This window comes from Eucyclogobius newberryi, unplaced genomic scaffold (assembly GCF_026437365.1).
Source record: "Eucyclogobius newberryi isolate DKJ021-1_F unplaced genomic scaffold, fEucNew1.0.hap1 SCAF_100, whole genome shotgun sequence".
In the NCBI taxonomy this organism is placed as follows: Eukaryota; Metazoa; Chordata; class Actinopteri; order Gobiiformes; family Gobiidae; genus Eucyclogobius; species Eucyclogobius newberryi.
The window spans coordinates 47,569-60,338 of NW_027315725.1; the positions used below are offsets into that span (position 1 = coordinate 47,569).

Genomic DNA, 12,770 nt, shown 5'->3' on the forward strand with positions numbered 1-12,770 from the left:
GACGCTCTGACGCTCTGACGAGGAGGCTCTGACGCTCTGACGAGGACGCTCTGTCGAGGACGCGCTGACGAGGACGCTCTGACGAGGACGCTCTAACGAGGACGCTCTGGCGAGGACGCTCTGGCGAGGACGCTCTGACGAGGACGCTCTGACGAGGACGCTCTGGCGAGGACGCTCTGACGAGGACGCTCTGACGAGGACGCTCTGGCGAGGACGCTCTGACGAGGACGCTCTGACGAGGACGCTCGGACGCTCTGACGAGGACGCTCTGACGAGGACGCTCTAACGAGGACGCTCTGACGCTCTGACGAGGACGCTCTGACGCTCTGACGAGGACGCTCTGACGAGGACGCTCTAACGAGGACGCTCTGACGCTCTGACGAGGACGCTCTGGCGAGGACGCTCTAACGAGGACGCTCTGACGCTCTGACGAGGACGCTCTGACGCTCTGACGAGGACGCTCTGACGCTCTGATGAGGACGCTCTGACGAGGACGCTCTGACGAGGACGCTCTGACGCTCTGACGAGGACGCTCTGACGAGGACGCTCTGACGCTCTAACGAGGACGCTCTGACGAGGACGCTCTAACGAGGACGCTCTGACGCTCTGACGAGGACGCTCTGGCGAGGACGCTCTAACGAGGACGCTCTGACGCTCTGACGAGGACGCTCTGACGCTCTGACGAGGACGCTCTGACGAGGACGCTCTAACGAGGACGCTCTGACGCTCTGACGAGGACGCTCTGGCGAGGACGCTCTAACGAGGACGCTCTGACGCTCTGACGAGGACGCTCTGACGCTCTGACGAGGACGCTCTGACGAGGACGCTCTGACGAGGACGCTCTGACGAGGACGCTCTGACGCTCTAACGAGGACGCTCTGGCGAGGACGCTCTGACGAGGACGCTCTGACGAGGACGCTCTGACGCTCTGACGAGGACGCTCTGACGAGGACGCTCTGACGAGGACGCTCTGACGCTCTAACGAGGACGCTCTGACGCGGACGCTCTGACGCGGACGCTCTGACGCTCTGGCGAGGACGCTCTGACGAGGACGCTCTGACGAGGACGCTCTGACGCGGACGCTCTGACGAGGACGCTCTGACGAGGACGCTCTGACGAGGACGCTCTGACGAGGACGCTCTGACGCTCTGGCGAGGACGCTCTGACGAGGACGCTCTGACGAGGACGCTCTGACGCTCTGACGCGGACGCTCTGACGAGGACGCTCTGACGAGGACGCTCTGACGCTCTAACGAGGACGCTCTGACGAGGACGCTCTGACGCTCTGACGAGGACGCTCTGACGAGGACGCTCTGACGCTCTAACGAGGACGCTCTGACGAGGACGCTCTGACGCTCTGACGAGGACGCTCTGACGAGGACGCTCTGTCGAGGACGCGCTGACGAGGACGCTCTGACGAGGACGCTCTGGCGAGGACGCTCTGACGAGGACGCTCTGACGCTCTAACGAGGACGCTCTGGCGAGGACGCTCTGACGAGGACGCTCTGACGCTCTAACGAGGACGCTCTGACGAGGACGCTCTGACGAGGACGCTCTGACGCTCTGACGAGGACGCTCTGACGCTCTAACGAGGACGCTCTGACGAGGACGCTCTGACGAGGACGCTCTGACGAGGACGCTCTGACGAGGACGCTCTGACGCTCTGACGAGGACGCTCTGACGAGGACGCTCTGACGAGGACGCTCTGACGCTCTGGCGAGGACGCTCTGACGAGGACGCTCTGACGAGGACGCTCTGACGAGGACGCTCTGACGAGGACGCTCTGACGCTCTAACGAGGACGCTCTGACGAGGACGCTCTGACGCTCTAACGAGGACGCTCTGACGAGGACGCTCTGACGAGGACGCTCTGACGAGGACGCTCTGACGCTCTGACGAGGACGCTCTGACGAGGACGCTCTGACGCTCTAACGAGGACGCTCTGACGAGGACGCTCTGACGCTCTGACGAGGACGCTCTGACGAGGACGCTCTGACGAGGACGCTCTGACGCTCTAACGAGGACGCTCTGACGAGGACGCTCTGACGCTCTAACGAGGACGCTCTGACGAGGACGCTCTGACGAGGACGCTCTGACGAGGACGCTCTGACGCTCTGACGAGGACGCTCTGACGAGGACGCTCTGACGCTCTAACGAGGACGCTCTGACGAGGACGCTCTGACGAGGACGCTCTGACGAGGACGCTCTGACGCTCTGACGAGGACGCTCTGACGAGGACGCTCTGACGAGGACGCTCTGACGAGGACGCTCTAACGATGACGCTCTGACGCTCTGACGAGGACGCTCTGACGCTCTGACGAGGACGCTCTGACGAGGACGCTCTGACGAGGACGCGCTGACGAGGACGCTCTGACGCTCTGACGAGGACGCTCTGACGAGGACGCTCTAACGAGGACGCTCTGACGCTCTGACGAGGACGCTCTGACGAGGACGCTCTAACGAGGACGCTCTGACGCTCTGACGAGGACGCTCTGACGAGGACGCTCTAACGAGGACGCTCTGACGCTCTAATGAGGACGCTCTGACGCTCTGACGAGGACGCTCTGACGAGGACGCTCTGACGAGGACGCTCTGACGAGGACGCTCTGACGAGGACGCTCTAACGAGGACGCTCTGACGCTCTGACGAGGACGCTCTGACGAGGACGCTCTGACGCTCTGACGAGGACGCTCAGACGAGGACACTCAGACGAGGACGCTCAGACGAGGACGCTCTGACGCTCTGACGAGGACGCTCTGACGAGGACGCTCTGACGCTCTGACGAGGACGCTCTGACGAGGACGCTCTGACGAGGACGCTCTGACGAGGACGCTCTAACGAGGACGCTCTGACGCTCTGACGAGGACGCTCTGACGAGGACGCTCAGACGAGGACGCTCTGACGAGGACGCTCTAACGAGGACGCTCTGACGCTCTGACGAGGACGCTCTGACGCTCTGACGAGGACGCTCTAACGAGGACGCTCTGACGCTCTGACGCTCTGACGAGGACGCTCTGACGAGGACGCTCTAACGAGGACGCTCTGACGCTCTGACGAGGACGCTCTGACGAGGACGCTCTAACGAGGACGCTCTGACGCTCTAATGAGGACGCTCTGACGCTCTGACGAGGACGCTCTGACGAGGACGCTCAGACGAGGACGCTCTGACGAGGACGCTCTGACGAGGACGCTCTGACGCTCTAACGAGGACGCTCTGACGCTCTGACGAGGACGCTCTGACGAGGACGCTCTGACGAGGACGCTCTGACGAGGACGCTCTGACGAGGACGCTCTAACGAGGACGCTCTGACGCTCTGACGAGGACGCTCTGACGAGGACGCTCTGACGCTCTGACGAGGACGCTCTGACGAGGACGCTCTGACGAGGACGCTCTGACGCTCAGACGAGGACACTCAGACGAGGACGCTCAGACGAGGACGCTCTGACGCTCTGACGAGGACGCTCTGACGAGGACGCTCTGACGCTCTGACGAGGACGCTCTGACGAGGACGCTCTGACGCTCTGACGAGGACGCTCTGACGCTCTGACGAGGACGCTCTGACGAGGACGCGCTGACGAGGACGCTCTGACGCTCTGACGAGGACGCTCTGACGAGGACGCTCTAACGAGGACGCTCTGACGCTCTAACGAGGACGCTCTGACGCTCTGACGAGGACGCTCAGACGAGGACGCTCAGACGAGGACGCTCAGACGAGGACGCTCTGACGCTCTGACGAGGACGCTCTGACGAGGACGCTCTGACGCTCTGACGAGGACGCTCTGACGAGGACGCTCTGACGCTCTGACGAGGACGCTCTGACGCTCTGACGAGGACGCTCTGACGAGGACGCTCTGACGAGGACGCGCTGACGAGGACGCTCTGACGCTCTGACGAGGACGCTCTGACGAGGACGCTCTAACGAGGACGCTCTGACGCTCTGACGAGGACGCTCTGACGAGGACGCTCTAACGAGGACGCTCTGACGCTCTGACGAGGACGCTCTGACGAGGACGCTCTGACGCTCTGACGAGGACGCTCAGACGAGGACACTCAGACGAGGACGCTCAGACGAGGACGCTCTGACGCTCTGACGAGGACGCTCTGACGAGGACGCTCTGACGCTCTGACGAGGACGCTCTGACGAGGACGCTCTGACGAGGACGCTCTGACGAGGACGCTCTAACGAGGACGCTCTGACGCTCTAACGAGGACGCTCTGACGCTCTGACGAGGACGCTCTGACGAGGACGCTCTGACGAGGACGCTCTGACGAGGACGCTCTGACGAGGACGCTCTAACGAGGACGCTCTGACGCTCTGACGAGGACGCTCTGACGCTCTGACGAGGACGCTCTGACGAGGACGCTCTGACGAGGACGCTCTAACGAGGACGCTCTGACGCTCTGACGAGGACGCTCTGACGCTCAGACGAGGACACTCAGACGAGGACGCTCAGACGAGGACGCTCTGACGCTCTGACGAGGACGCTCTGACGAGGACGCTCTGACGCTCTAACGAGGACGCTCTGACGAGGACGCTCTGACGCTCTGACGAGGACGCTCTGACGAGGACGCTCTAACGAGGACGCTCTGACGAGGACGCTCTAACGAGGACGCTCTGACGAGGACGCTCTAACGAGGACGCTCTGACGCTCTGACGAGGACGCTTGTGTCCAGAGCCCGGCTTCAGACAGATCTATGCCGCCCTCTGGTGGCATAGATCTGGTGACACAGAGTGTGAGGCATTTAATAATAATGATGATAATAATAATAATAAAAGTAACAATTATAAAAAATAATAATAATTGTTTATAATTTTACTTCCTGATTGTACATTACAAATTCACACAAGGAAATGCCATATCTGTTGCCTAGCAACCAAGCAGTACACTGGGCCAAACCGGAGAATTATTATCTGACAAATAAAACAAATGAAAAAGCTTTATTTATTTTGTGTTAAATTGAGCCAGTGTGATGTCATCATGATGATGTCATCATGATGACGTCATCATGATGATGTCATCATGATGACGTCATCATGATGATGTCATCATGATGATGTCATGATGACACAAACCGACACATTTAAAATACAAGCGTTAAAGTAGAAGTACCGTGGAACTCTGTGAGTTTGGACTCCAGAACGTAGAACTCCATGTATCTCCTGAGAACACACCAACTCTCAGCTTCATGGCCCACTGCAACAGAGTCCTGCTTTAGTCCTGGTTTAGTCCTGCTTTAGTCCTGGTTTAGACCTGGTTTAGTCCTGGTTTAGTCCTGGTTTAGTCCTGGTTTAGTCCTGGTTTAGTCCTGGTTTAGACCTGAATTAGTCCTGGTTTAGTCCTGGTTTAGACCTGGTTTAGACCTGGTTTAGACCTGGTTTAGACCTGGTTTAGTCCTGGTTTAGTCCTGGTTTAGTCCTGGTTTAGACCTGGTTTAGACCTGGTTTAGTCCTGGTTTAGTCCTGGTTTAGTCCTGGTTTACCTCCTCGGCGGTCGTGGCGCTGGACTTGGAGGAGAAACGCTGGGACTGGTTCTTTGCGCACGTCGTCTTCCATGACGTCGATAAATGGGATCCAGATGTTCCACGCAGACAGGTTCCTCCCAGATCCAGAACTCAACCCCGGACCAGGACCAGGACCAGGACCAGGACCAGGACCAGGACCAGGACCAGGACCAGGACCAGGACCAGGACCAGGACCAGGACCAGGACCAGGACCAGGCCCAGGCCAGGACTGAGGCTCTGACAGGTCGTCTCCCTCCTGGACCATGGTGGCCTCCTCCACCTGGAGGGCATCCAGAGTGAAACAGGGTCAGAGTGAAGAGCAGCTGATGCACACGAGCTACAGATGAAGCTAGAGCAACCGTGGATACTGTTGCTATGGATACTCTACTCCTGTGTGTGCAGTGCAGTGCAGAGCAGTACTGTGCTGTGCAGTACTGTGCAGTACAGAGCAGTGCAGTGCAGAGCAGTGCAGTGCAGTACTGTGCTGTGCAGTACTGTGCTGTGCAGAGCAGTGCAGAGCAGAGCAGTACTGTGCAGTGCAGAGCAGTACAGTGCAGAGCAGTACTGTGCTGTGCAGTACTGTGCAGTACAGAGCAGTGCAGTGCAGAGCAGTGCAGTGCAGTGCAGTGCAGTACTGTGCTGTGCAGTACTGTGCTGTGCAGTACTGTGCTGTGCAGAGCAGTGCAGAGCAGAGCAGTACTGTGCAGTGCAGAGCAGTACAGTGCAGAGCAGTACTGTGCAGTGCAGTACTGTGCTGTGCAGAGCAGTGCAGAGCGGAGCAGTACTGTGCAGTGCAGAGCAGTACAGTGCAGAGCAGTACTGTGCAGTGCAGTGCAGTGCAGAGCAGTACAGTGCAGAGCAGTACTGTGCAGTGCAGTACAGTGCAGAGCAGTGCAGAGCAGTGCAGTGCAGAGCAGTACTGTGCAGTGCAGAGCAGTGCAGTGCAGTACTGTGCAGTGCAGAGCAGTGCAGTGCAGTGCAGTACTGTGCTGTGCAGTACTGTGCTGTGCAGAGCAGTGCAGAGCAGAGCAGTACTGTGCAGTGCAGAGCAGTACAGTGCAGAGCAGTACTGTGCAGTGCAGTACTGTGCTGTGCAGAGCAGTGCAGAGCGGAGCAGTACTGTGCAGTGCAGAGCAGTACAGTGCAGAGCAGTACTGTGCAGTGCAGTGCAGTGCAGAGCAGTACAGTGCAGAGCAGTACTGTGCAGTGCAGTACAGTGCAGAGCAGTGCAGAGCAGTGCAGTGCAGAGCAGTACTGTGCAGTGCAGAGCAGTGCAGTGCAGTACTGTGCAGTGCAGAGCAGTGCAGTGCAGTACTGTGCAGTGCAGAGCAGTGCAGTACTGTGCAGTGCAGAGCAGTGCAGTACTGTGCAGTGCAGAGCAGTGCAGTGCAGTACAGTGCTGTGCAGTGCAGTGCAGTGCTGTGCAGTACTGTGCTGTGCAGAGCAGTACTGTGCAGTGCAGAGCAGTGCAGTGCAGTACAGTGCAGAGCAGTACTGTGCAGTGCAGAGCAGTACAGTGCAGAGCAGTACTGTGCAGTGCAGTGCAGTGCAGAGCAGTACAGTGCAGAGCAGTACTGTGCAGTGCAGTACAGTGCAGAGCAGTGCAGTGCAGTGCAGAGCAGTACTGTGCAGTGCAGAGCAGTGCAGTGCAGTACTGTGCAGTGCAGAGCAGTGCAGTGCAGTACTGTGCAGTGCAGAGCAGTGCAGTACTGTGCAGTGCAGAGCAGTGCAGTACTGTGCAGTGCAGAGCAGTGCAGTGCAGTACAGTGCTGTGCAGTGCAGTGCAGTGCTGTGCAGTACTGTGCTGTGCAGAGCAGTACTGTGCAGTGCAGAGCAGTGCAGTGCAGTACAGTGCAGAGCAGTACTGTGCTGTGCAGAGCAGTACAGTGCAGAGCAGTACTGTGCAGTGCAGAGCAGTACTGTGCAGTGCAGAGCAGTACTGTGCAGTGCAGTGCAGTGCAGAGCAGTGCAGTGTGCAGTACATGGTTACCTCATAACCTGTGCAAACTGAAAGTACCAGACATTATATTATTATTATATTTACAGATGTAGCATGTGTGTTACTGTAGATTACCATGGCAACCCTCCTCTAGCTTTATTGACACTGACCACGTCCTCGTCGGGCTCAAACATGGCGTTGGGCGGCAGCATAGCGCCCTCTAGTGTGGAGCTCCTGAACACGCCTTTGATTCTGCTGCCGATGCGACTGATGCCAGACGTTTCCCCGCGACGAGACGGGTTCCTGAGGACAAGAGACATTTATGAGGGACATCTACTGGAGCAGACAAAGAGACATTTATGAGGGACATCTACTGGAGCAGACAAAGAGACATTTATGAAGGACATCTACTGGAGCAGACAAAGAGACATTTATGAAGGACATCTACTGGAGCAGACAAAGAGACATTTATGAGGGACATCTACTGGAGCAGACAAAGAGACATTTATGAAGGACATCTACTGGAGCAGACAAAGAGACATTTATGAGGGACATCTACTGGAGCAGACAAAGAGACATTTATGAGGGACATCTACTGGAGCAGACAAAGAGACATTTATGAAGGACATCTACTGGAGCAGACAAAGAGAGAATTAGAAATCTCAAACAAACGTCCTTCATCAGCTTTAAAATTAAAAAATAACAAAATCTGATGTTTGTCCTCAGCTCCTGCTCTTTACGTGACACAAGCTCATTCACATGTGACAAAGATGTTTATTCATGTTTTACAGCAGCACAGACCAGCCGGGCCCCGAGGAGCCACTTGAGGAGCCACTTGAGGAGCCACTTGAGGAGCCACTTGAGGAGCCACTTGAGGAGCCACTTGAGGAGCCACTTGAGGAGCCACTTGAGAAGCCACTTGAGAAGCCACTTGAGGAGCCACTTGAGGAGCCACTTGAGGAGCCACTTGAGGAGCCACTTGAGGAGCCACTTGAGGAGCCACTTGAGGAGCCTAAAGTTTTATAAAACATTTAAAGTCAAACCTGCTGATTTTGGAGTTTCTTGTTGGAGACTCGACTCCACGAAGCAGGTGTCGGAAATACTGCAAGAAACAACAAGTATACGAGTCAGAGCGAGTCAGAGCGCGTCAGAGTGGGTCAGAGCGGGTCAGAGCGAGTCAGAGCGGGTCAGAGCGCGTCAGAGCGAGTCAGAGCGCGTAGGAGCGAGTCAGAGCGAGTCGGAGCGCGTCAGAGCGAGTCAGAGCGCGTAGGAGCGAGTCAGAGCGCGTCGGAGCGCGTCGGCGCGTGTCGGAGCGAGTCGGAGCGAGTCAGAGCGGGTCAGAGCGAGTCAGAGCGGGTCAGAGCGGGTCAGAGCGAGTCAGAGCGGGTCAGAGCGCGTCAGAGCGAGTCAGAGCGCGTCAGAGCGAGTCAGAGCGCGTAGGAGCGAGTCAGAGCGAGTCGGAGCGCGTCAGAGCGAGTCAGAGCGCGTAGGAGCGAGTCAGAGCGCGTCGGAGCGTGTCGGAGCGAGTCAGAGCGAGTCAGAGCGGGTCAGAGCGAGTCAGAGTGGGTCAGAGCGGGTCAGAGCGAGTCAGAGCGCGTCAGAGCGCGTCAGAGCGAGACAAAGCGCGTCGGAGCGAGTCGGAGCGAGTCAGAGCGGGTCAGAGCGCGTCAGAGCGAGTCAGAGCGCGTAGGAGCGCGTCGGCGCGTGTCGGAGCGAGTCAGAGCGGGTCAGAGCGAGTCAGAGCGCGTCGGAGCGCGTCAGAGCGCGTCACAGCGCGTCAGAGCGAGTCAGAGCGCGTAGGAGCGAGTCAGAGCGCGTCAGAGCGAGTCAGAGCGCGTCAGAGCGAGTCAGAGCGCGTCAGAGCGAGTCAGAGCGCGTCGGAGCGATTCAGAGCGCGTCGGCGCGTGTCGGAGCGAGTCAGAGCGAGACAAAGCGCGTCGGAGCGGGTCAGAGCGCGTCGGAGCGAGTCAGAGCGAGTCGGAGCGCGTCGGCGCGTGTCGGAGCGAGTCAGAGCGCGTGTCGGAGCGAGTCAGAGCGCGTCAGAGCGGGTCAGAGCGGGTCAGAGCGCGTCGGAGCCAGTCAGAGCGCGTCAGAGCGCGTCAGAGCGCGTCACAGCGCGTCAGAGCGCGTCAGAGCGAGTCAGAGCGCGTCAGAGCGCGTCAGAGCGCGTAGGAGCGAGTCAGAGCGGGTCAGAGCGGGTCAGAGCGGGTCAGAGCGAGTCAGAGCGCGTCAGAGCGAGTCGGAGTGCGTCGGAGCGCGTCAGAGCGAGTCAGAGCGCGTCGGAGCCAGTCAGAGCGCGTCAGAGCGCGTCAGAGCGCGTCACAGCGCGTCAGAGCGAGTCAGAGCGCGTCAGAGCGAGTCAGAGCGCGTCAGAGCGCGTCAGAGCGCGTCAGAGCGCGTAGGAGCGAGTCAGAGCGGGTCAGAGCGCGTCGGAGCGAGTCAGAGCGCGTCGGAGCGAGTCAGAGCGCGTCGGAGCGAGTCAGAGCGCGTCGGAGCGATTCAGAGCGCGTCGGAGCGCGTCAGAGCGCGTCAGAGCGAGTCTGAGCGCGTCGGAGCGATTCAGAGCGCGTCGGCGTCGGCGCGTGTCGGAGCGAGTCAGAGTGGGTCAGAGCGGGTCAGAGCGAGTCAGAGCGAGACAAAGCGCGTCGGAGCGAGTCGGAGCGGGTCAGAGCGCGTCGGAGCGAGTCAGAGCGAGTCGGAGCGCGTCGGCGCGTGTCGGAGCGAGTCAGAGCGTGTGTCGGAGCGAGTCAGAGCGAGTCAGAGCGGGTCAGAGCGGGTCAGAGCGAGTGAGAGCGCGTAGCAGCGAGTCAGAGTGCGTCGGAGCGCGTCGGAGCGCGTCAGAGCGAGACAGAGCGCGTCGGAGCCAGTCAGAGCGAGTCAGAGCGCGTCAGAGCGAGTCGGAGCGCGTCGGAGCGGGTCAGAGCGCGTCAGAGTGGGTCAGAGCGCGTCAGAGCGAGTCAGAGCGCGTCAGAGCGAGTCAGATCGCGTAGGAGCGAGTCAGAGCGAGTCGGAGCGCGTCGGAGCGCGTCAGAGCGAGTCAGAGTGCGTAGGAGCGAGTCAGAGCGCGTCGGAGCGAGTCAGAGCGGGTCAGAGCGAGTCAGAGTGGGTCAGAGCGGGTCAGAGCGAGTCAGAGCGCGTCAGAGCGCGTCAGAGTGAGACAAAGCGCGTCGGAGCGAGTCGGAGCGAGTCAGAGCGAGTCAGAGCGCGTCAGAGCGAGTCAGAGCGCGTCAGAGCGAGACAAAGCGCGTCGGAGCGAGTCGGAGCGAGTCAGAGCGCGTCGGAGCGAGTCAGAGCGCGTCGGAGCGAGTCGGAGCGGGTCAGAGCGCGTCGGAGCGAGTCAGAGCGAGTCAGAGCGAGTCGGAGCGAGTCAGAGCGTGTCGGAGCGAGTCAGAGCGCGTGTCGGAGCGAGTCAGAGCGCGTCAGAGCGCGTCAGAGCGAGTCAGAGCGGGTCAGAGCGAGTGAGAGCGCGTAGCAGCGAGTCAGAGTGCGTCGGAGCGCGTCGGAGCGCGTCAGAGCGAGACAGAGCGCGTCGGAGCCAGTCAGAGCGAGTCAGAGCGCGTCAGAGCGAGTCGGAGCGCGTCGGAGCGAGTCAGAGCGCGTCAGAGTGGGTCAGAGCGGGTCAGAGCGAGTCAGAGCGCGTCGGAGCGCGTCAGAGCGCGTCACAGCGCGTCAGAGCGAGTCAGAGCGCGTCAGAGCGAGTCAGAACGCGTCAGAGCGAGTCAGAGCGCGTCGGAGCGAGTCAGAGCGCGTCGGAGCGATTCAGAGCGCGTCGGCGCGTGTCGGAGCGAGTCAGAGTGGGTCAGAGCGGGTCAGAGCGAGTCAGAGTGGGTCAGAGCGAGTCAGAGTGGGTCAGAGCGGGTCAGAGCGCGTCTGAGCGAGTCGGAGCGCGTCGGCGCGTGTCGGAGCGAGTCAGAGCGCGTCAGAGCGCGTCAGAGCGCGTCAGAGCGGGTCAGAGCGGGTCAGAACGGGTCAGAGCGAGTGAGAGCGCGTAGCAGCGGGTCAGAGCGCGTCAGAGCGAGACAGAGCGCGTCGGAGCCAGTCAGAGCGAGTCAGAGCGCGTCAGAGCGCGTCGGCGCGTGTCGGAGCGAGTCAGAGTGGGTCAGAGCGGGTCAGAGCGAGTCAGAGTGGGTCAGAGCGAGTCAGAGTGGGTCAGAGCGGGTCAGAGCGCGTCTGAGCGAGTCGGAGCGCGTCGGCGCGTGTCGGAGCGAGTCAGAGCGCGTCAGAGCGCGTCAGAGCGGGTCAGAGCGGGTCAGAGCGGGTCAGAACGGGTCAGAGCGAGTGAGAGCGCGTAGCAGCGGGTCAGAGCGCGTCAGAGCGAGACAGAGCGCGTCGGAGCCAGTCAGAGCGAGTCAGAGCGCGTCAGAGCGAGTCGGAGCGAGTCAGAGCGAGTCAGAGCGCGTCAGAGCGAGACAAATCGCGTCGGAGCGCGTCGGAGCGCGTCAGAGCGAGACAAAGCGCGTCGGAGCGCGTCAGAGCGAGACAAAGCGCGTCAGAGCGCGTCAGAGCGAGTCAGAGCGCGTCAGAGCGAGACAAAGCGCGTCGGAGCGCGTCGGAGCGCGTCGGAGCGCGTCGGAGCGCGTCGGAGCGCGTCGGAGCGCGTCAGAGCGCGTCGGAGCCAGTCAGAGCGCGTCGGAGCCAGTCAGAGCGCGTCGGAGCGCGTCAGAGCGAGTCAGAGCGAGTCAGAGCGCGTCAGAGCGCGTCAGAGCGCGTCAGAGCGCGTCAGAGCGCGTCAGAGCGCGTCAGAGCGCGTCAGAGCGCGTCAGAGCGAGTCAGAGCGCGTCAGAGCGAGACAAATCGCGTCAAAGCGCGTCGGAGCGCGTCAGAGCGCGTCAGAGTGGGTCAGAGCGAGTCAGAGCGAGACAAAGCGCGTCGGAGCGAGTCGGAGCGGGTCAGAGCGCGTCGGAGCGAGTCAGAGCGAGTCGGAGCGCGTCGGCGCGTGTCGGAGCGAGTCAGAGCGCGTGTCGGAGCGAGTCAGAGCGCGTCAGAGCGCGTCAGAGCGAGTCAGAGCGGGTCAGAGCGAGTGAGAGCGCGTAGCAGCGAGTCAGAGTGCGTCGGAGCGCGTCGGAGCGCGTCAGAGCGAGACAGAGCGCGTCGGAGCCAGTCAGAGCGAGTCAGAGCGCGTCAGAGCGAGTCGGAGCGCGTCGGAGCGAGTCAGAGCGAGTCAGAGCGCGTCAGAGCGGGTCAGAGCGGGTCAGAGCGAGTCAGAGCGCGTCGGAGCGCGTCAGAGCGCGTCACAGCGCGTCAGAGCGAGTCAGAGCGAGTCAGAGCGCGTCAGAGCGAGACAGAGCGCGTCGGAGCCAGTCAGAGGGAGTCAGAGCGCGTCAGAGCGA

At 60.7% G+C, this 12,770-nt stretch overlaps 1 protein-coding gene across 1 annotated transcript in view; it reads right to left on the reverse strand.

Moving 5' to 3' along the window:
• The window catches only part of LOC140382508 (sorting nexin-14-like), a gene marked incomplete at its 3' end in the record, with an annotated part of 53,697 nt that overhangs the window by 23,740 nt on the left and 17,187 nt on the right, over positions 1 to 12,770 (reverse strand). Inside the window, exons 15-18 of the mRNA XM_072465919.1 lie at positions 8,484 to 8,542; positions 7,611 to 7,743; positions 5,481 to 5,781; positions 5,111 to 5,194 (exon numbers count right to left, since the gene is read on the reverse strand). Coding sequence (XP_072322020.1) covers positions 5,111 to 5,194; positions 5,481 to 5,781; positions 7,611 to 7,743; positions 8,484 to 8,542 — 577 coding nt within the window. The remainder of the gene's footprint in view (positions 1 to 5,110; positions 5,195 to 5,480; positions 5,782 to 7,610; positions 7,744 to 8,483; positions 8,543 to 12,770) is intronic.